The sequence below is a fragment of the Oncorhynchus kisutch genome, linkage group LG10 (genome assembly GCF_002021735.2).
Source record: "Oncorhynchus kisutch isolate 150728-3 linkage group LG10, Okis_V2, whole genome shotgun sequence".
Lineage (NCBI taxonomy): Eukaryota > Metazoa > Chordata > Actinopteri > Salmoniformes > Salmonidae > Oncorhynchus > Oncorhynchus kisutch.
Genome location: NC_034183.2, coordinates 38,800,989 through 38,820,625, shown reverse-complemented (window position 1 = coordinate 38,820,625; position 19,637 = coordinate 38,800,989). Strand labels below are relative to the sequence as shown.

The window sequence follows — 19,637 nt, the reverse complement described above, 5'->3', positions numbered from 1 at the left end:
CTTCCGGTTGACCGGGGAAGCTCTAGCATTGCAGGAATTTGACGAACTGACTTATTGGAAAGGTGGCATCCTATGACGGTGCCATGTCGAAAGTTGCTCTTCAGTGCGGCCCATTCTACTGCCAATGTGTGTCTATGGAGATTGCATGGCTGTGTGCTCAATTTTATACACCTGTCAGCAATGGGTGTGGCTGAAATAGCCAAATCCCTTCATTTTAAGGGGTGTCCACATACTTTTGTATATATAGTGTAACTTTTTCTATATGACAGCAGTTCCACAAGTTGCCGTGGCGCAAGTTGAGTGGGAAAAATATAATTTGTATTTTATTCTATTATATTTCATTTTAATCTTAGCCTACTATGTGTGTTGACTGTGATCAGGGTAACTTAGGTGTGTCTTGTCTGTTTAATTTAAATGAACAAAATGGCTATTGATTTCATGTGCATGGCGTAGCAATGTAACATACGGGCTGCACAGACCAGTAACATAATTAGAATATGCCATTCAATTATTTTGAAAATGCTTATCCCGGCAGGAATGTGGTAAAAATGGGACTGTATGAAATGAGCTCAAAATTTTTGGGCCAGATTATATATATTTTTTATTACAGGCAACGTGCCATAAAGTCTGTCTGTAAAGGGTATTAGAAAGCCCCTACAGACTGGGGTTTTCCAGTGAGCTGCTTTGCTAATTGGCAGTGTGCTTAAGTGTTAGGAGAAAATATGGAAAGTGGATTTCAAGATCCTTACTTTCTCTTTGCTCCCTACTCCCCCCCCCCCCCCTTTTGTTTCTCTTTCTCTCTATCTCTTTCACAGGGGGTCCCCTGACAGAGAAGGGGGTGTAAGTATCACAAAATCATTCATGCTTTATCCAATGGATTAATTGGTTCCCTTTGTCAACTGTGAAATTATTGAATTGTGTTGTCAATAAAGATGCTTAATAATGTCATTGCTGGAAGGTGAAGACATGATTGCCTATTTTACAAGCTCGGTTTAGTACTGCTCAGTCCTTTAGGTGAATCAGCACTGTAACACTGTTTTTTTATTGACTCCATAATCAAATTAAATGAGTCTATTGTTGAACTTAACTGTTTTGTGAGGTATTGAATTTCCTTACATGATTTGATTGAATTGTATTTGTATTCTCTGTATTGTGGACTCGACTGTCATCATCCAGGATCCCCAAGAGATTGAATCGGTATTGAACACTATTGGAGTCCCTTCTAGTGTAGGATATATAGTTACTATAGACTCTACTCTACCAGACCTTAGGTAATCCTTAGGTGTATCGTTACTAATTGGGTTCATAGTTCCTGTATCGGTAGCATTGAGTAGCCAATCACTTAGCGTAGTATTGCATGAGTTGAGCAATCAGGATCCTGATTGGTGGAATTGATTGTGATCGTGTCATTCTGTTTTCAGTCACAGAAGAAAGCCAATGGTGCGGCTGTCAATGGATTCTCTGGAGAGATCGACTGGGACAGATATGTATGGAACCAGCATTCTTCCTTTGAACAAGCTCAGATAAAAAAACAAGCCTATGATTATGTTACTGGCATACTCTCAAAGATCTATATGTCATGGACAGTAGATACTCTTCTGACCCTTCTGTTACTGTCCTACTGTCGTTTCTAAAGATTCTGAGTGTATGTTAATGTAGAATCAATCGGTTGAGGTCAAATCCAATTCAATCAATTCAGGAAGTAAACTGAATTGACAGAAATTGAAATGGAATTGAGCCCAACCCTGATCGCATGTTGTAAACACAACATGTGATGTTGGTGTGTCTGTTGCTCGTGTGTTTCAGAACACCCCTACGGTGGACGATGAAGGTTACAGTCTCAGGCCAGACGAGGAGGAGGGGCCAGGATCAGATATCCTTTATCATCTAGCTGCACCCTAATGGAGCTAGATATGAACTATTTCACGCTACATAGTACACCTACACCTAATACTATACCTATAGCACTATAGTTCCACCAAATCACAGGTGACTTATAGTTTGTATGTCACAATATGAGCACTTCGCTTTTCGCATGTAGAGTCTGTCTGACTGACTGTTTGACTGACTGACTCAATGATTGACTTAGTGAATGACTGTCTATCTAGATCATAAACATTTTGTATTCAGCCCACCACAGAACAGCCTATGAGTACAAATCAACATTGAGACCGTTGAGCATAATTTCTTCTCAACTCAATAACAAACAGGCAGCCGAGAAATAACTGGGTATTACTTCAACTCAATAACAGCTTACGGCATATGGCCTAGAACAACTATATATTGATTAGACTGATATTGCTTGGAGATTTTCCAGGCTTTTCGGAACCTGCTGTTCTGTGAGGAGATTCTACGGTCTCCTGATTAGAAGCTGTTGTATGCTGTAGTATCTAGTATTTGGTAGAGTTGTAGATATAGAAACGGTCCGGAGTACAGAGTTTCCCCTAGTACAGATTTAGGATCAGCTTCCCCTCCCACAATCCTAACCTTAACCATTTAGTGGGGAAAATGCTAAACTGGCCTAAGCTCACCGCCTAGGGGCAACATCACCCTACTCCTTGAAATACAATGTAAATGACCTATGATCTTCAGCAATTAAAAGATTACGGTCTTTAACGGCAACCCACCTGGCCCCAAACCACCCAAGGAACACTTCTTCTCCTCCAGCGAGTCGGAGGGAGAGGAGGACCACCGTAAAAAGTTTAAGATCAAGATTAAACCATTACCAACGGAAAGTGCCAACTGTTTGGCCCCCTCAGTAGATGAACTCAAAGCCTCCATAGGCAACATAGCTCTGTCTCCTTCTCCTCTGGTGAGTCCCTCCCTCCGCCATCACTGCTCTGCCCTCACTGGGGCCATGGTGTCATTTTCTGTTACTGTATACTGTATTCTAGAACGTGTTTGAATTGTTGTATCTGCTTGCTGTTCTGTTCCACATTAAGAAATTATTTCCAACATTCATAACACATTTCTTACCGTCTCTGCATGTTTCTCTGTCACACTGCATGTGTTTTCTCCTCATTAATCCACTTATATGCCTGTCTGTGAGCGAATTATATTGTCTCAGAGGCTTATTCCATCAATATTCCGGTAGTAACAGTGAACTAGGGAGAGAGACACTGAGGTTTGTTTACCCTCTACTACATAATACATTGCTGATGCTAGGGATGTTGGGGAGAGAAATGGTGGCTTGAGCATTCTGCTGTGACCTCAGTGGACTACCAATTACTGGAGTGGAGTTTAACCCAAGGCAGATGTCTCTAAGCAGCCCACAGAAACCAATGGACACTGTGTTATTGAGTCTCATTATACACTTTAAACTGGAGAGTTCCTACACCACAATGACAACAACTTCATGAGAAACCATGAGATTCAAACCTGCTCAATTGAAAAACATCACTTAAAACCTTAAATGAGCAGAGTGATCCAAATGAGGGAGAGGTGTTGATGGAGTGGGAGGGAGAGGTGTTTAAGGAGTTTCTCTTTGGGCTGGGGCCCCTCCCTTCCAACCCCCTCCACCCACTGTCAACCATCCCCTAGTGTCATACCTGGTGTAAATAATTCAGCCTGGAAAGTGGGTATTCACAGTGAGGCAGTGATGTATGCTGTACGTACGCGAAGACAGTCTCTGGTCATACGAGAACCTTACAGACTCAATAATTAATCCATCCACTGGCTGTAGAGCCGCTTGCTAGCCGTTAGCTCACTGAACTGGAATAGTGAGCAGGTGTTTGGTTGTTTTACCGTGTACATGGCTCTCTCTGTGTGTAGAGGAATTTTACAATATAGATCAGGATAATAGCAGACAGTGGCTGTGTGGTTCTGAGGGTGGCCAGTCGGTCATAGAGAATTGTATTATGTCCTCCTTACTGACGGTCAAGTTATCACCTAAAACCCATTGTCAAAACCTCGTTCCAGAAAGGTCTGTCACTGTACTAGGTTAGGGGACAGATTGGGTTGGAGACTACGTGCCATTGGTCTAGGAGAGACCTTTTAATGTAGAAGGATTTAACCCCCAGGTCTTTCAAGTCCTTTAATATAGAGATGTATCCCCAAGCAACAGTTCTTACTCCCACGTCTGAATAGAAAGCAGTGCCAGCTCTGTCCTATACTCTCCAGATTAAGTCTGTGCCAATTAGCATCTCCTCCATTTAGTAAAACCTCTCCAGTCTGCCCAGAGTGCTGGAACTTCTACCTTTTCACCTCAGTCATGAATTAAACATGAGTCACATGGTGGACCCTCACTCGCCATTGCAACTGTGTGCTTGCCCAGGTAGCCCTGGCAACGGTTACTAGGACCTTGGCTAAAGAGAGCTGGGATAGAGAGCAAAGTTTAACAGGCTAAATCGAACAGCGAGGTTATTTCCACATTTCCTTCCCTGGCATTCTCTTGCTCCCTCATTTGATCTCTCCTGCATTTTCTCTCTCTCCTTCTCCCTTTCACCTCTCTCTCTTACTCCCTCTTTATCTCCCTTGACCTCGATCTCTCTGTATTAAAGTTGAATGTGTTGCTCTTAGAGGGGGGTGGATATTGAGAATACAGAGAAGAGAGACCGAGGAAGTGTGTGTGTGTGAGCAGATTAACCTCCCCATGGGCATTTCTGTCCACGGCGCAGTAGATGTATCATTTAGATTTTCCCTTGTACTCAACAACTATCACTATTGATTAAACATCCAGTCACTCATGAGATCAAAGTCGCTTATCGATATACTGTAAATGGATGAACGAATGGGTGTGGAAAGTGAGATGGATAGACCGATTTGGTAGATAGAGGATACTTATGCTCTCGCTGTGGCGCTTACGTAAATCAGAGTAGGACACTATTGACACGCATGTTTGTTTGGTCAGTCATTTTTGTGTGTACAGTAATTGTGGATCTACGATAACATATAGTATCCTCTCTACCCCTTTCTCCTCTCTCTCTCTCTTTGTCCTGCCCCCTCCCTCTGTCTGTCTCTACCTTTCTTCCCCCTCTACCTGATAACTTCTGTAGAGGAGTAGTCCGGTAAGCCTGTTCTTGGCATTTCGTTGTCGGTTTCTTTTTCTCTCCTCGCTTCCTGTCTCTCTGTTAGCATGAATTGCACACTTGCATGGCTGCTTTCTCCCTTTCTGTTTGTGATTTGACATACTGACTTTTCTCTCTAAGGGTCACATTGAATGCCTGGTGGGTGTCCATTGGGTCCATTGTAATGGAGTCAGAGAAATATGCAATAGCAATACAACACACTCAGGTGTACTGGTGAACCAGGATTTGTGGAGAACAGGTTGCTCTGAATGAGAACCAAAGGTTGTGGGATTTGGTACCACAGTACCAGCACAAAGACAGCTGCTGTATAGTGACCTCCGATAAGATGGAAATCTGGCTGCTTTCTCTCATAATATCCATGCACCTTTTGGCTAGCGGCTAAGACACAACAGCTCAGCAGATTGTGTGTGTGTTCTTTTATTTCAGTTCCTCTGAGTAAGGTTTAAATTGAGGCTGTAGCAGTCAGTCAGTTGCATTCCACACGAACAGAAAGACGGGAAGAATTACAAGGGAAATGGTGGTGGGGAAGGGCAGAAAAGGATGCAGATATTAAAGGGAGATGGAAAAGGATACAGCTGAATGAAGCCACAGCAGGTCCCCTGAACAGTGGAGAGGACAGGGCCAATTGGATCAGTCATTATGGGTTGTGGATGACTGTGATTTCTCTCTCAACATATTGACATACACACCCATGCATGATCGCACACCCACGGATGAATCATCACGCTCACTCGTGCGCGTGAATGAGTCATCCGTGCTCCTCTTAAGCCCTTCTCAGCTCTCTGCTTTGTACTCCCATTATGCATGGTTGATCTCGATAGCGGTGTTCAAGAGCATCAAAACCATAATGTATCATGGGTAAATTGTGATTGGCTGACTGATCGACAAATAGTTATTATGAATAATAATAACAAATAGTTATTATGAATAGTTATGTATGATGCAAGGTGATTTGTCGATCGGTCAGTCGGCTGCCCAGTGTCTCACGTCAGATGCCGTCACTTCTACATGAAGCCCGTCCCTCAACTGATCTGTGGAACTCATCCCTACTTCTGAAAATCACTCCGCTCTCGGTAGATGGCACACTGGCTACTACCGCAAACCATGTTCGATCAGCTGAGCAAACTTTCTCCCGCTAGCAGCCTATTATTAAAGGCTTGTTTGAATTGGTAGCTATTTTGCCAGCTTGTTGACAGTTCTGGAACTGTTCTCAGAAATCCGCATGTATTTTACGGCTGGCACTGTGCCTCGCTACTTGGAAACATCTTGCCAACGCGATAACACCGCAGAGAGCAGTCAGCTGTGTTGTAGAACTCCGCACACTAATCACACCAGAACAGATTGTCATGAAAACTAATTTGTGCATTACCGAAAACTTCAATACGCTAGCTAGCAGCGGGTGTATTCAGCATTGAGTGTGTGAACTGATGTTTGCATTCATTCCTTTAGTTTCATATGGATTGATTTGAAACTGGTTCAGCCAGCAAACAGACACTAGCTATCTGATGTGCTAGCTAGCTAATTTACGAGCACATTTCAAATGTCATAAATACAGATTCCACCACCACAAAACATCTTAGCTAGACGTAGAATTGGGTGGTGAAGACTACCCAACATTAGCTACAAGTTTATAGTTTATTTTTATTTTTAACTCTTGACAATGTCACCTTGGTAACATTTTCGAATGTTAGGACAGCATATTGTAGCCAAACATATTTTTAGCTATCCCATGTGCTTGCAAGTTATCAGATGTGAGACAGTGGTTGATCTATTTTAAAGCACATTCAGGCTGTGGCTCATGCACTCTTAAAAAGCATGCTGCCATTTGAACTGTTCTTGCTGGCAAGGCTAATGATGGCACCACAGGCCTATAAAAATGTTGCCGCCCTCCGCTTGACCTGTCATTGCTCCATTTACACAATACTGCTGCCTCATTGCCCCTTCCACCAGGAAGTAGCCTACAGCTGAGTGCCGGAGCCCCTATACCAACATTTTTATCAATAACCCAAGATAGACCATAGGGTGTCGTTTCCAACCGGAGCAAATTAAGCGTTGTGGGGAAGAGCCAAGCACGAGCTACCAAGATCCCATTGGGTGTTCTAGCATGTATTTGCATATTTCATCTAGCTCTAACTTCTCCCACTTTCTGCCACAGGATTTCCTCTCCTCACCATATTTGGTGGTGAGAAGATCTGAACAGATGCTTCAGATGGATACAGTCCTGTGAAGTATCTGGCTCATTGTTCTCTCGTCGTGACATCACTATGACAGTAAACTACTGTACTGTACCTTTCTTTTACCACTCTGTCTCTCTGGTGCGGAGATGACTAGGCTGAATTTCCACTACAGACATTTAATGATGATGAATCTGGTTGGGCCTTTTGGAGAAGTAGGCTACTGGTTCTAACTGACTGAGTGTAACTGTTGTATTGTGAGTGTAACAATGTATTATGTTGGAGAGGTGTGCTTTACTGATTCATCACTCTCTGACCAGGTATCTCTTCTCTCTTCCTTTTTGCTGGTCATAGAGACGTAGCCCGGTAAGTGTCCCTCCATTCCGTGTCTGTCCCTGGGGCCTGGGGTAAATTACCAACGCTTTTTCTCACTCTGCTTCCTGTAACCTGCTGGAGGAGTGGAGGGGAGAAGGTTGAGGTGGCGTTGACAGTTGAAACAGATCAGGAAAATATTGCTAATTTGCTACAGTATGGTCCCTGTTGTACTAGGCTTTTAAGTTCCTGGGTGAATCTGAATAGTCTTTCCTTGATTCCTCATATCCTCTGTCTTCGCCTTCTCCTTGCTTCCTCCTGATTATATTAAGGAGGTGGGTAGAAGAAGGGATGACACGACTCAAGAAATTGAGAAAGGGCATTTGAGATTCACCCCATCTGTCGACAGCTGGACCCTTTGATCTCTCACTTCAGCCCCGCATTCTAGTGATTCCTCTGATGCTCTCTCCCTCTCTCTCTCTCTCGCTCCTTCCATCTCACACTCTCCCTCCTCCCTTCTCCCTCTATTTTCCTTCTTATCTTGTGTCTTTGAGAGTTATTTCATGCACTGTATTCTCACTAAAAAGCAGCACTCTCTGTCTTGGTCTCTCGCTCTCTTTTTCTCTCCCTGCTCCCTCTTTCTCTCCTTGTCGCTCTCTCTTTACCTCTGAGTTTCTCGCTGTCTCTCGCACCATATTTCTGTATCTCTCTCGTTACACAATCTGATCTGTATTATATATCTGTCCCTCTCAATTTTGTGCAGGGTGTATAATGTTTTGGGCTTTACACGAGGCTTCAAAGAACAACTCTTTCTATCTGCCTCTGACAACTTTCTGTGCCCACTGAACTCCCACTATGCACTGAGTGCACAAAACATTATGAACACCTGCTTTTTCCATGACATAGACTGACCAGGTGAATCCGGGTGAAAGCCTTGATCCCTTATTGATGTCACCTGTTAAATCCACTTCAGTCAGTGTAGATGAAGGGTAGGAGACCGGGTAAATAATTATTTTTAAGCCTTAAGACATGGATGGTGTACTGTATGTGTGCCATTCAGGGGGTGAATTGGCAAGACAAAAGATTAGAAGTGTCTTTGGACGGGCGATGGTATTACAGTAGGTGCCAGGCGCACCGGTTTGTGTCAAGAACTGCAACGCTGTTGGGTTTTTCATGATCAACGGTTTTCCGTGTGTATCAAGAATGGTCCACCACCCAAAGGACTTCCAGCCAACATGATACAACTGTGGGAATCATTGGAGTTAACATGGGCCAGCATCCCTGTTGATTGCTTTCGACACCTTGTAGAGTCTATGCTCGACGAGAGGGGGATGAAACTCAATATTAGGCAGGTATTCTTAATGTTTTGTACACTCAGGGTATATTATTATATATATTTTTTTTACCTTTTATTTAACTAGGAAAGTCAGATAAAAACAAATTCTTATTTACAATGGCAGCCTACCGGGGAACAGTGTTCAGGGGCAGAACGACAGATTTTTACCTTGTCAGCTCTGGGATTTGATCCGGCCCAAAGCTCTAACCACTAGGCTACCTGCCGCCCCAAATTAGCTTGTCTATAAATCCTAATGGCCATGATAAAGTATATATTATTTGTATTAATGTACGTAACTGCATGTTTATTTCACTCTGCAATAAGTACACCTTATCCAGAAATATATTGTTTCATGATTCGGACAGTGCATCTCAACACATCATCTGTTATGTACTAAGGCCAATAGCTCCTCGACTGTTCCACAGTATTTCTGCGTGAGGTAGAGAGAACAGACCTAGTGGATCTCCACTTCCCTGTGGAGACAGTTGCTAAGTCAGCCCAGCCAATGCTCTCATCCGATTATCTCATTCTTAGGCTACAGAAACCATTTTCTGACCTAGTGGATAGGCTCCCTCCTGGGAATACTGTATCTAATGTGCACATTAACACGGTGTGACTCATGGATTTTTAAAACGCTTTAATATTTCCATATGAGTCATTTGAGTGTGAAATGTAATGTGTGATATGTTTTTTTTGTGTCTTTTTTCAAATGTATGTGTTTTTATTATAGGGGTTGATGACAAAGGACTCTGGTAAGTATCTAAGTTGTCTCCTCTTGTCTTGTTGTTTAAAGCTAAACGCCTCCGGTGAAAAGCCAAGTCACCGATTAGCTTCAATGTGTTTCAGTGTGTAGATGAGTCAGTTGAGGTGAACGACTGTGAACGAATCTCTCCTCAGGTGAAGAGATACAGGTGGCTCGGCCAAGACGTCCTGCACCCATTGAGGTCCCCACATTGGCAGCCCCGGCGCTACAAGTTCCCAGGTACGTCTTTATCTGTTGCCCACTGACCTGTTAGACTCGCCCCAGGTGCTGTGGCTGTGTAGTCATGCACTTGTCTGTACATCCATAGTTTTACATGAACCTCATGTCGACTTTCAGTCTCTGATGACAATCAGCAGCCACTGATTTAGTAACTTCAAGTCGAACGCTTATACATCCCCTTCCTTCCCTTATGACATGAATGCATCTCTTGTTGTAGTGTTCTGAGTGAGGTGACGGAAGCATGCTTGTCTTAGTTTCTGTGGTAGACTGATCGTCTGACTCGTCCTGCTGTCCCTGTCTATCCTTGTCTTATCTCCATCCCCCAGCAGTAAGAAAGCCACAGTACCAGAGAATGCCTACTAACCCTGTCTGTCCCTCTTTATCTCCCTCCCAGAAGTAAGAGAGCCCCAGCAGTACCAGTACCAGAGAAGAAAGCAGCGCCAGTACCCGAGGACACTGCAGCCTTATTTGGGCCTCCGCTGGAGACAGCCTTCGGAGAGCAGAAAACTGAAGGTACATCAACTTTGTTTGATTTGTGTGTGTGTGTGTGTGTGTGTGTGTGTGTGTGTGTGTGTGTGTGTGTGTGTGTGTGTGTGTGTGTGTGTGTGTGTGTGTGTGTGTGTGTGTGTGTGTGTGTGTGTGTGTGTGTGTGTGTGTGTGTGTGTGTGTGTGTGCTGAGCAATTTAACCAGCATCGACATTGATTCAATTACTTGAATTGTATTTAGTTTTTTTTTTTTTTTTGTGAGATCAACTCGCCGTTCCTCTAGAAAGAAATCAAAGCAAGCACGAGAGAAATCAGATTAAGAACAAACTCTGGGATGCTATAGGAATTTGTAGTTTTCAACAGGAAAATATTCAACATAGTTCAGCACAGAAAACATGCTAATTTACTACAATGCCCATAATCCACTGCCTGCCCCGTTTATCCAGGCCCCTGACAGACTCATGAGAGAGGAATGTACACAACAACAAGAGGGATAGAGACAGTTCGTGAAGTAGCTCTACACAATTGATAGTTGTAGGACTTGGTCATTTTGTCAGACAGCTCTGCAGCATAAGGAGCTACTAGCTAGCCATCTAGTTAGCTACTAGCCTAGCTAAACAGGATGACTCATTAGGGAGCACAGAGATTACGGTCACGTTTCCCTGCTCAGAATGGCATTCTTCAACCAATGGTTGCGTGCCATGTCATCGACTGTTCTGTCGGGCACCAGATTGCTGTAATATACAATACTGTATTAGAGGTCGACCGTTTATGATTTTTCAATGCCGATACCGATTATTGGAGGACAAAAAAAAGCCAATACCGATTAATCGGCCGGTTTTTACACTTTTGTAATAATGACAATTGCAACAATACTGAATGAACAATGAACACTTATTTTAACTTAATATAATACATATGGGCTTTTGGATGGGTGTTCTTAAGGTGATTCCACAGGTTGGTGGTATTTTTTGATTTAGCCGTTGCTGACCTCATGCTTACATCTTTATCACAAATAAGACACCTTGCTTTCCCTGGTGCCGATTCAATATAATAGTCCCACACTGGTGCTCTGCTTTTCTCTGCCATCTGTAAAACACACACACACACACAGCTCTGAAGTGACAATGATACTGAAGAGTCTGCTTAGGAGACAAATACTCTCAACTGTTTGAATAAAAATAGAGTTACCTGTGATGAATTTTGAAAACAAAAACTGTCATTTCTATATGCAGAAAATCCTATTTTAATAATGGGCATGGTAAGAATTGACTACCAAAGTGCGAGTCATAATTCCCATGACACCTAGCAAAATCTGAAAATTGGTTCCTTCATTCATTTATTCCATAGGATATTTTTAGATTCACTTAAAATAAGGTCTGTGTTTTGTGTAGGCTTACACCACCGTGCCAATTGTATAACTGTGTAGATATCCATAGGACAAGGTAACTCTGATCAATATTGGCTAAATATAAGCGAAGATTTTTTTAAAAATTGTAGAGTGGATGTTGACAAACGTTACCTTATCCTAGTTAGATTTACACGGGTATCAAAACGCCAAGGCGGTTTAAACCTGCACCCTAACCTGCACGAAACACAGACCTTTATTTGAAGTAGATCAAGACATTCTCTATGGAAGACATGAACGGTAAAATAACGAAGGAACCCTTTTCAAGTTCAGCCGCAAGTTATTACAGGAATTATAACGCGTCGACTATTTCTCTCTAAACCATATACCTTTGACTATTACGAGCCTGCTACTGCCTACCACCCCTCAGTCAGACTGCTCTATCAAAAATCTAATCATAGACTTAACTATAGTAAACACACAGAAATACGAGCCTTAGGTCAAATCCGGAAACTATCACCTCGAAAACAAAACGTTTATTCTGTTCTGTATTTTATCTAAGGGGTGGCATCCATGAGTCTAAATATTCCTGTTACATTGTACAACCTTCAATATTATGTCATAATTACGTAAAATTCTGGCAAATTAGTTCGCAAAGAGCCAGGCCGCCCAAACTGTTGCATATACCCTGACTCTGCGTGCAATGAACGCAAGAGAAGTGACACAATTTCCCTAGTTAATATTGCCTGCTAACCTGGATTTCTTTTAACTAAATATGCAGGTTTAAAAATATATACTTGTGTATTGATTTTAAGAAAGGCATTGATGTTTATGGTTAAGTACACATTGGAGCAACGACAGTCGTTGATTGATTGTTTTTTATAAGATACGTTTAATGCTAGCTAGCAACTTACCTTGGCTTACTGCATTCGCGTAACAGACAGACTTCTCGTGGAGTGCAATGTAATCAGGTAGTTAGAGCGTTGGACTAGTTAACTGTAAGGTTGCAAGATTGGATCCCCTGAGCTGACAAGGTAAAAATCTGTCGTTCTGCCCCTGAAGCAGAACGTTCCTAGGCTGTCATTGAAAATGACATTGAAAATTCTGCCCCCGAGGCAGAACGTTCCTAGGCCGTCATTGAAAATAAGAATGTGACTTGCCTAGTTAAATAAAGGTGTGACAATTTTTTTTTTAAATAATCGGCAAAATCGGCGCCCAAAAATACCGATTTCCGATTGTTATATGAACTTGAAATCGGCCCTAATTAATCAGCCATTCTGATTAATCGGTCGACCTCTATACTGTATGATGTGATTAGTTGATATGTAAGATCTGGCATGCGTCAGCAACACCTGGGCAGAAGAATGCGCCCAACGTTAGATGGTGGTCTGGCCGGCTGGCTGCTACTGCCTGAGCAAAGATGAGATGAGAAGAGCAGAGATGAGATGAACAGAGCTGAGATGATGACTAAAGAATTAAATAAAAGAAAGTCAATCAATAAAGTAATAAGACAATGGCTGGTTTTCAATGCTTTGGCAATTGAATGTTCTCAGTATTTGGCTTTGGAATTTCAATTAAAATGTGTTAAAATCATTTTAAGGTAGTAATTTCATGTAAAAAGAAAAGGGGAAAAAATAACCAGAAACCGTAAACTGTGATAAAAAAAATAATTTAAAAATAAAACTCGAACTGACCTCAAAAAGCACTAATCGCTCAGCACTAGCGTGTGTGTGCGTGCGTGTGTCCATCCCTACCTTGTTTTTCTGTGATCGAGCACTGTAACGACAATGGCTTGTCGTGGAACACTACCGCTGGCTGTGACACTGAAGACACACCGCAGATGCATAGCACCAACAAGATGGATGCTTCCTATTCTCTCCACTGCCTTTCGGCCACCTCTAAAGACACTATCCCTCTTCCCTGTCAGCTGCACACGCTGCCACTATGTCTTGCAAGCTAAAACTCTCACAAACACGCTCGTGGTCAGAGGCACTATGAGGTAAATGAGATTCTACCTTGGTTGGTTTGTTGTCGTGTGAATCCTCCCCTCACCCCTCTCACAATCAGGGTTCTATACTAGCTCTGCAGGCTCTGACTGGAAAGCTCTTAGCTTGTTATATAACTACCTGCCGAAGCATAGCTAATGTCACTACATACAGATCCAGCAGCCTTTGCTTTTTTAACACACCATTCAGAGATAGAAGTTTCTCTATGAGGCTGTTAGTCCCTGCTGATATCCCTCTTTCTCAATGGAGTGGTTATATAAAGTACATGATTCTGTGAGACTGATAGGGTTGCTATTCTCTATTTGTAAATAACGGATGAGCTTGTATAAGAATCTGCCTTCAGTAGTAGGAGATATTCGCCACAACTATAGCTAATAAAACTGATATTACCTCGTCACGTCTTGGTGACTTTTTTTGAGCAGTGATTGGTTGGTTATAGACAAGACAGGTTTAAGCTAATGGTAATCTAGGTCCGAGAATTCAGATTCAATGCATGTCTTTATTGTAGATGCTAGCATGCGTATTTTAACATACAGTTACCAAGAGGTATCTACTTTTAGCTTATTAAACTGACACCCCCTCTATGTTATGTCCCCTGTCTGTCCTGAACGTAGTGGGTATATCTGAGCCAGTGGTGTGTGGCGTATGGGGTGCTCCTCTACCTGAGTCTGAGTCACTGAGCCCAGACTTCTCTTTCACAAGACCCTTCCCTACAGGCAGTAAGTTTTCCATTTGTGTTTGCACTTCCTGGAATGTCTCTGGAATGACTGCACGGAACCATCAACTCACCTCATAAACCACCTCACCCTCATGACTGAAACTAATGAGCGATCTGGACGGATGAACAGAGGGAGTCTGTGAACAAGTGTGCCATTAACTCTTCCTCCGCAACCCGTACTAACCCACTTATTTCATCCGTCATTAGTTAAAGAAATAATTAAATCCCATACTAATGTTGAGCATCATGATTCAATTGCCTCTTCCTCTTCTTCCCCCCCTGCATCTGCATGGATTATGGGCCATATGCATGGTGGTGTATTTAATATATGGCATGGGGGCTGTATGGTAGTTCCCTACCTGTACTGTGCTGAGCTGGTGTGGCACAGCCAGGCACTACCACCAGGTGCCTCTAGATGGCGCCACCCTTTAGAGTGACAGGCTGTTCATGGATGCACTGATATCATTGCAGCTCCGCCCCCGCTTCCGCCCAAGAATGTCCCGACCTCCCCCCCACTGACTGGCTCCCCCTCTGCAGATGCTGCTGGTAAGACCTTTCATCCCTCGACCCCTCACTCCAGCCCCCTTCCCTCGCTCCTTCACTCTAACTTTTTCTTGCATTTGCTGTCACTCTCTCTCACTCTCTCAATCTCTCTCACTCATTCTCATACTAACTGCTCTGCTCCTCTCTCCCTGCACGTGGCTCTGTCTGTCAGGTTTGTCAATAAAGGCAGAAGGCTCAGGGAGGAAGACCTCCGTCCCAAACCTGGATAACATTTTCGGCCCAGCGGAACCCCCTGCCTTTGGCGAGGAATCTGCCGACAAGTGGATCTGCTTCAGCGAGGAGGGATCCGCAGCCTCTGAAAAACCACCCCCTCCAACGTCCCCACCACCTCCAGAAGATCCCCCCGCCCCTCCTGTACCCACCTCCCCTCTCCCTCTGGATGACCCTGTCCCTGCCCCCTCTCTCTCCCCTCTCCCCACCTCCCCTCCCCCACAGGAAAAACCTGTCTCTCCATTACCCACCTCCCCACCCCCTACAGATGAACCAGTGCCCCCCCTACCCACTGTCCCACCCACGCCGAAAGACCCTACACCCCCACCCTCACCACTTCCTCCAATGGACCCTACACCACCCCCCACTCCCACACCCACTGTTGTCCCCACTCTCGACTTAACCTCCAGCATCGCCCCTGCTCCCCTTGTCACCTCACCCACCAGCGTTGCCCCTGTCCCCTCTGCAGTTCCCTCTTCTCCCAAAGCAAGCACACATGTCTCCCCTACCAGCCCCCTTGCCCCAGTAGAGGCACCCTCACGCACCATCCCCCGGCCCCTCGTCTTGGCCGCGGAGGAACGGAGGAGTCCTGAAGCAGCAGCTCTGCCTGTCCCACCTGCCCCTCCGAAAGAGGACCTCAGTGAAACCACCACCACCCTGTCACCCAAAGATGCTGGCCAGGTTTCCCGTGTTGCGCCTCCCCCTCCTCCACCCCCTACATACAGGGCAGTGGTGTCCTCTCCAGGACCAACGACAGGGGGTACGGGTAGTGGTGAGTACCCCTGAAGGCTAAACTCATCCTACACAACACCCCCATCCATTACTTCACAACCCACCTGACCACTGTCGGCATCAGTCTCAGCCCGTAGAGATGTGCTGATGTATAACGCAGTCAGCTAGTGTAAGCACATACTTTGATAGGTTGTAAAATAGTCTGTTCTCAAGTGACTTATCTATATAAATACATGTTGGATGATTAAAAACTAGGAACATAATGACCATCTATTTAAGGCAGTGATTGGGTTTAGGTGGCTTGCTGTTTGACTGGAGCGGCCCATTGAAATCAGCTGTGAGTAGGATAATTATATTCATTACGCTGCTTAATGGTTAGATTAATGCTGACTGATTCCCATATCAGGGCTGATCACAATCCTCACATTAATACAATATAAGAGAAGGTACTGTACAGAAACACTGCTCTTGTTTAGACCTAAAGCTCGTCTTACAAAATCAAATGTGTGTGTGTGTGTGTGTGTGTGTTATCAGAAAGAAGTGGGTTAAGATCCCTAAGCCAATGAACCCGTTGTTCCCTGTTGTCGTCTATGTAAGGTGCTTTACAATTATGACGGTCGTTATGCAGTATTGTTCTGTTGCAGACTAAAAAGAGAAGAGTGTAGTGTAGACCCGACTGTGTGTGTAGTGCACGTGACCATGATGAAGGGCATTAGTTAGTTTAGTTTAACACATGGAACAACCGGATTCAGGACTGAAAACACAGCTGTGACAGATCCTGTTGACACAGCACTTCGGAATGCCGGGATGAGTGGGTATTCTGGCTCTGACTTTCTTGTCCCCCTGTGGGAAAATCGGCCCCTCAAGATAAACAATAAAGTGACTGACTGAGTCCAGAGTGTTTAAAAAAATAAATGATCATATCACCCACTACTGCAGGGGTGTCAAACAAATGTTTGCCCCGGGAGCCGCATTTGATCTTAAATGAGGTCCAGAGGGCCGTACTGGTAATTTGTTATATTTCCTTGCCTTCAAAATTGGCATAAAATAGTCCTCTATCCATAGATTTTGGAATTTTCAATGCTCCTTTACTGTCAAGTGATTATTCGCGGCCTGGACAGTCAAGAACCTGTATGAATACAGGTCCATTATCATTTCTACACAGTTTTAATCATTTTAAAGTATATTTATAAAAAATAAAAATAAATTATTCAAACCACCAGTGGCCAGAATGTACCCCCTGGGCCATATGTTTGACACCCCTGCACTACTGTCTCACAAAACCTTCCTCATAGATAGCCATGGTGGACTGGTGTGTGTTGTTTCACTGGCGTTCTATCCAATTCAATTTAGCTCAGTGGAAATTCAATCAAACATACTGTTCCGTCAACAGGAAACCAGCTTATCCAGTCATTGTTCTAGAATTAACTAGATGTTCTAGAGTTCGTGTCAAACTCATTCCACGGAGGGCCGAGTTTCTGTGGGTTTTCGCTCCTCCCTTGTACTTGATTGATGAATTAAGGTCACTCATTAGTAATGAACTCCCCTACCCTGGTTGTCTCAGTCTCAATTGAAAGGAAAAAACAAAAAACCCGCAGGCACTAGGCCCTCCGTGGAATGAGTTTGTCACCCCTGTTCTAGAGACTGTCTGGTCAGTTTTGTTTTGATGTTCTAGGATCTCCCCACATGTTGATTTTCGATTTCTCTGGACAGTGATGTTCCAGTGTTCTTCTAAGCCAGGTGTCCTCTTGTCCCCCTTGCAGGAGCGTCCTCTCCAACTCGACCTGCTACACCGTCAGCTCCATCAGCTGTTGTCAGCAGCCCCACCCCACCCCCACCTCCGCCACGCCCTTCCTCACGACCCAAACTGCCTCCTGGGAAACCTAGCATGGGGGACGTGGTATGTGATGATATCTTTGTTTACACTTGACTTACTACACACTGTAATAACACCCTACTTGCACAGTAACAACTCTTCTCATATATATAAAAACCAGTGTAGGGGATATGGTACGTGATACAGTAATAAAAACCTCAAACCTCATCAAGCAGCACACTCCTCCTCGTAAACACTACCTCTTTTATACTTTATGGTACATACAATAGATGCTGAACTGTGAGGATGATTGAAAATTAAATTACTGATAATTAAATCATATCACTAATAGGTTTTCATGTTAGATATCCTATCTTTTTTCTCTGTCACTCTGTCCCCATGCAGAGCCGGCCTTTTAGTCCCCCGGTCAGTCACTCGTCCAGCCCCCCTCCAGTCGCGCCCCTGGCTCGGGCCGAGAGCACTTCCTCCATCTCCTCCAACAACTCCTTGAGTGCAGCCACCACCCCCACCGTCGGTAAAGATCTCACTGTCTCTGTGTCAGGTGTGTGTGCCGCGTCATCTCTCTCATCACTACCTGTGCTACTGTACCTGTGCTACTGTTACAGTGCTGTACAGTGCTGTTACCTGTGTTGAGTGTTTGCTTCGGTCAATCTCTGTGCTGCTGCTGAGATGGCGGCGTCCATCGGCTGCCGGTGCTTTTCTGTGACTCTCTCAACTCTCTCTCAATAAATCCTCATGCACTCCTCCAGCGAATTCTTGAGTTACCGTGTTCCCTCAGTGTAATGTATTACACTCACTCAGTGTATTCACTCAATGTACACTGCATTTCTGTGGATGCGGTAACGATTCTAAAGACTACAACATGCCTAATATGTCGTAATGGAATGGTTAAATATACTGTAACCATTCACTCAGCTGGGGGAGAAGGTTATTGTCAGAAGAGCCTACAGTATATTACGAGGTAATTCAGTCAGTCATAAAGACACACATGGTATTAATCCCAGAGAGCGACATTTTAAATCATCCCTTAAACGAAGCCTGATGTGGTAAATGTTTGCTGGGTACTTACTGTTTTGTTAGATACACTACCGTTCAAAAGTTTGGGGTCACTTAGAAATGTCCTTGTTTTTGAAAGAAAGGCAACAAAAAACATGGGCCATTAAAATGACATCACATTGATCAGAAATACAGTGTAGACATTGTTAATGTTGTAGATGACTAATTGTAGCTGGAAATGGCTTATTTAAAAAAAACTTTTTTTTAAATGGAATATCTACATAGTAGTACAGAGGCCCATTATCAGCAACAGCATCCTGGAGTCGCCTCTTGACTGTTGACGTTGAGACTGGTGTTTGCGGTTACTATTTAATGAATCTGCCAGTTGAGGACTTGTGAGGTGTCTGTTACTCAAACTAGAGACTCTAATGTACTTGTCCTCTTGCTCAGTTGTGCACCGGGGCCTCCCACTCCTCTTTCTATTCTGGTTAGAGCCAGTTTGCGCTGTTCTGTGAAGGGAGTAGTACACACTGTTGTACAAGATCTTCAGTTTCTTGGTAATTTATCGCATGGAATAGCCTTCATTTCTCAGAACAAGAATAGACTGACAAATTTCAGAAGCAGGTTCTTTGTTTATGGCCATTTTGAGCCTGTAATCGAACCCACAAATGCTGATGCTCCACATACTCAACTAGTCTAAAGAACAGTTTTATTGCTTCTTTAATCAGAACAACAGTTTTGAGGTGTGCTAACATAATTGCAAAAGGGTTTTCTAATGATCAATTAGCCTTTTAAAATTATAAACTTGTATCAGCTAACACAATGTGCCATTGGAACACAGGAGTAATGGTTGCTGATAATGGGCCTCTGTACTATCTACTGCCTATCTAGATATTCCAATAAAAATCA

At 43.7% G+C, this 19,637-nt stretch overlaps 1 protein-coding gene across 12 annotated transcripts in view; it reads left to right on the top strand.

Moving 5' to 3' along the window:
- The window catches only part of LOC109897217 (SH3-containing GRB2-like protein 3-interacting protein 1), a 105,229-nt gene that overhangs the window by 72,605 nt on the left and 12,987 nt on the right, over positions 1-19,637 (top strand). For 5 of the 12 annotated variants that reach the window (XM_031833637.1, XM_031833627.1, XM_031833632.1 and 2 more), the window contains 15 exons: positions 816-840; positions 1,177-1,197; positions 1,422-1,487; positions 1,807-1,873; positions 2,628-2,812; positions 4,995-5,006; positions 7,556-7,567; positions 9,580-9,601; positions 9,747-9,831; positions 10,226-10,344; positions 14,286-14,390; positions 14,861-14,935; positions 15,105-15,935; positions 17,659-17,795; positions 18,117-18,273. In XM_031833637.1, the coding sequence (XP_031689497.1) occupies positions 816-840; positions 1,177-1,197; positions 1,422-1,487; positions 1,807-1,873; positions 2,628-2,812; positions 4,995-5,006; positions 7,556-7,567; positions 9,580-9,601; positions 9,747-9,831; positions 10,226-10,344; positions 14,286-14,390; positions 14,861-14,935; positions 15,105-15,935; positions 17,659-17,795; positions 18,117-18,273 (1,919 nt within the window). Of the gene's footprint in view, positions 1-815; positions 841-1,176; positions 1,198-1,421; positions 1,488-1,806; positions 1,874-2,627; positions 2,813-4,994; positions 5,007-7,521; positions 7,568-9,579; positions 9,602-9,746; positions 9,832-10,225; positions 10,345-14,285; positions 14,391-14,860; positions 14,936-15,104; positions 15,936-17,658; positions 17,796-18,116; positions 18,274-19,637 lie in introns of those variants that run through there. The other 7 variants (XM_031833635.1, XM_031833630.1, XM_031833629.1 and 4 more) reach the window with 5 other exon arrangements.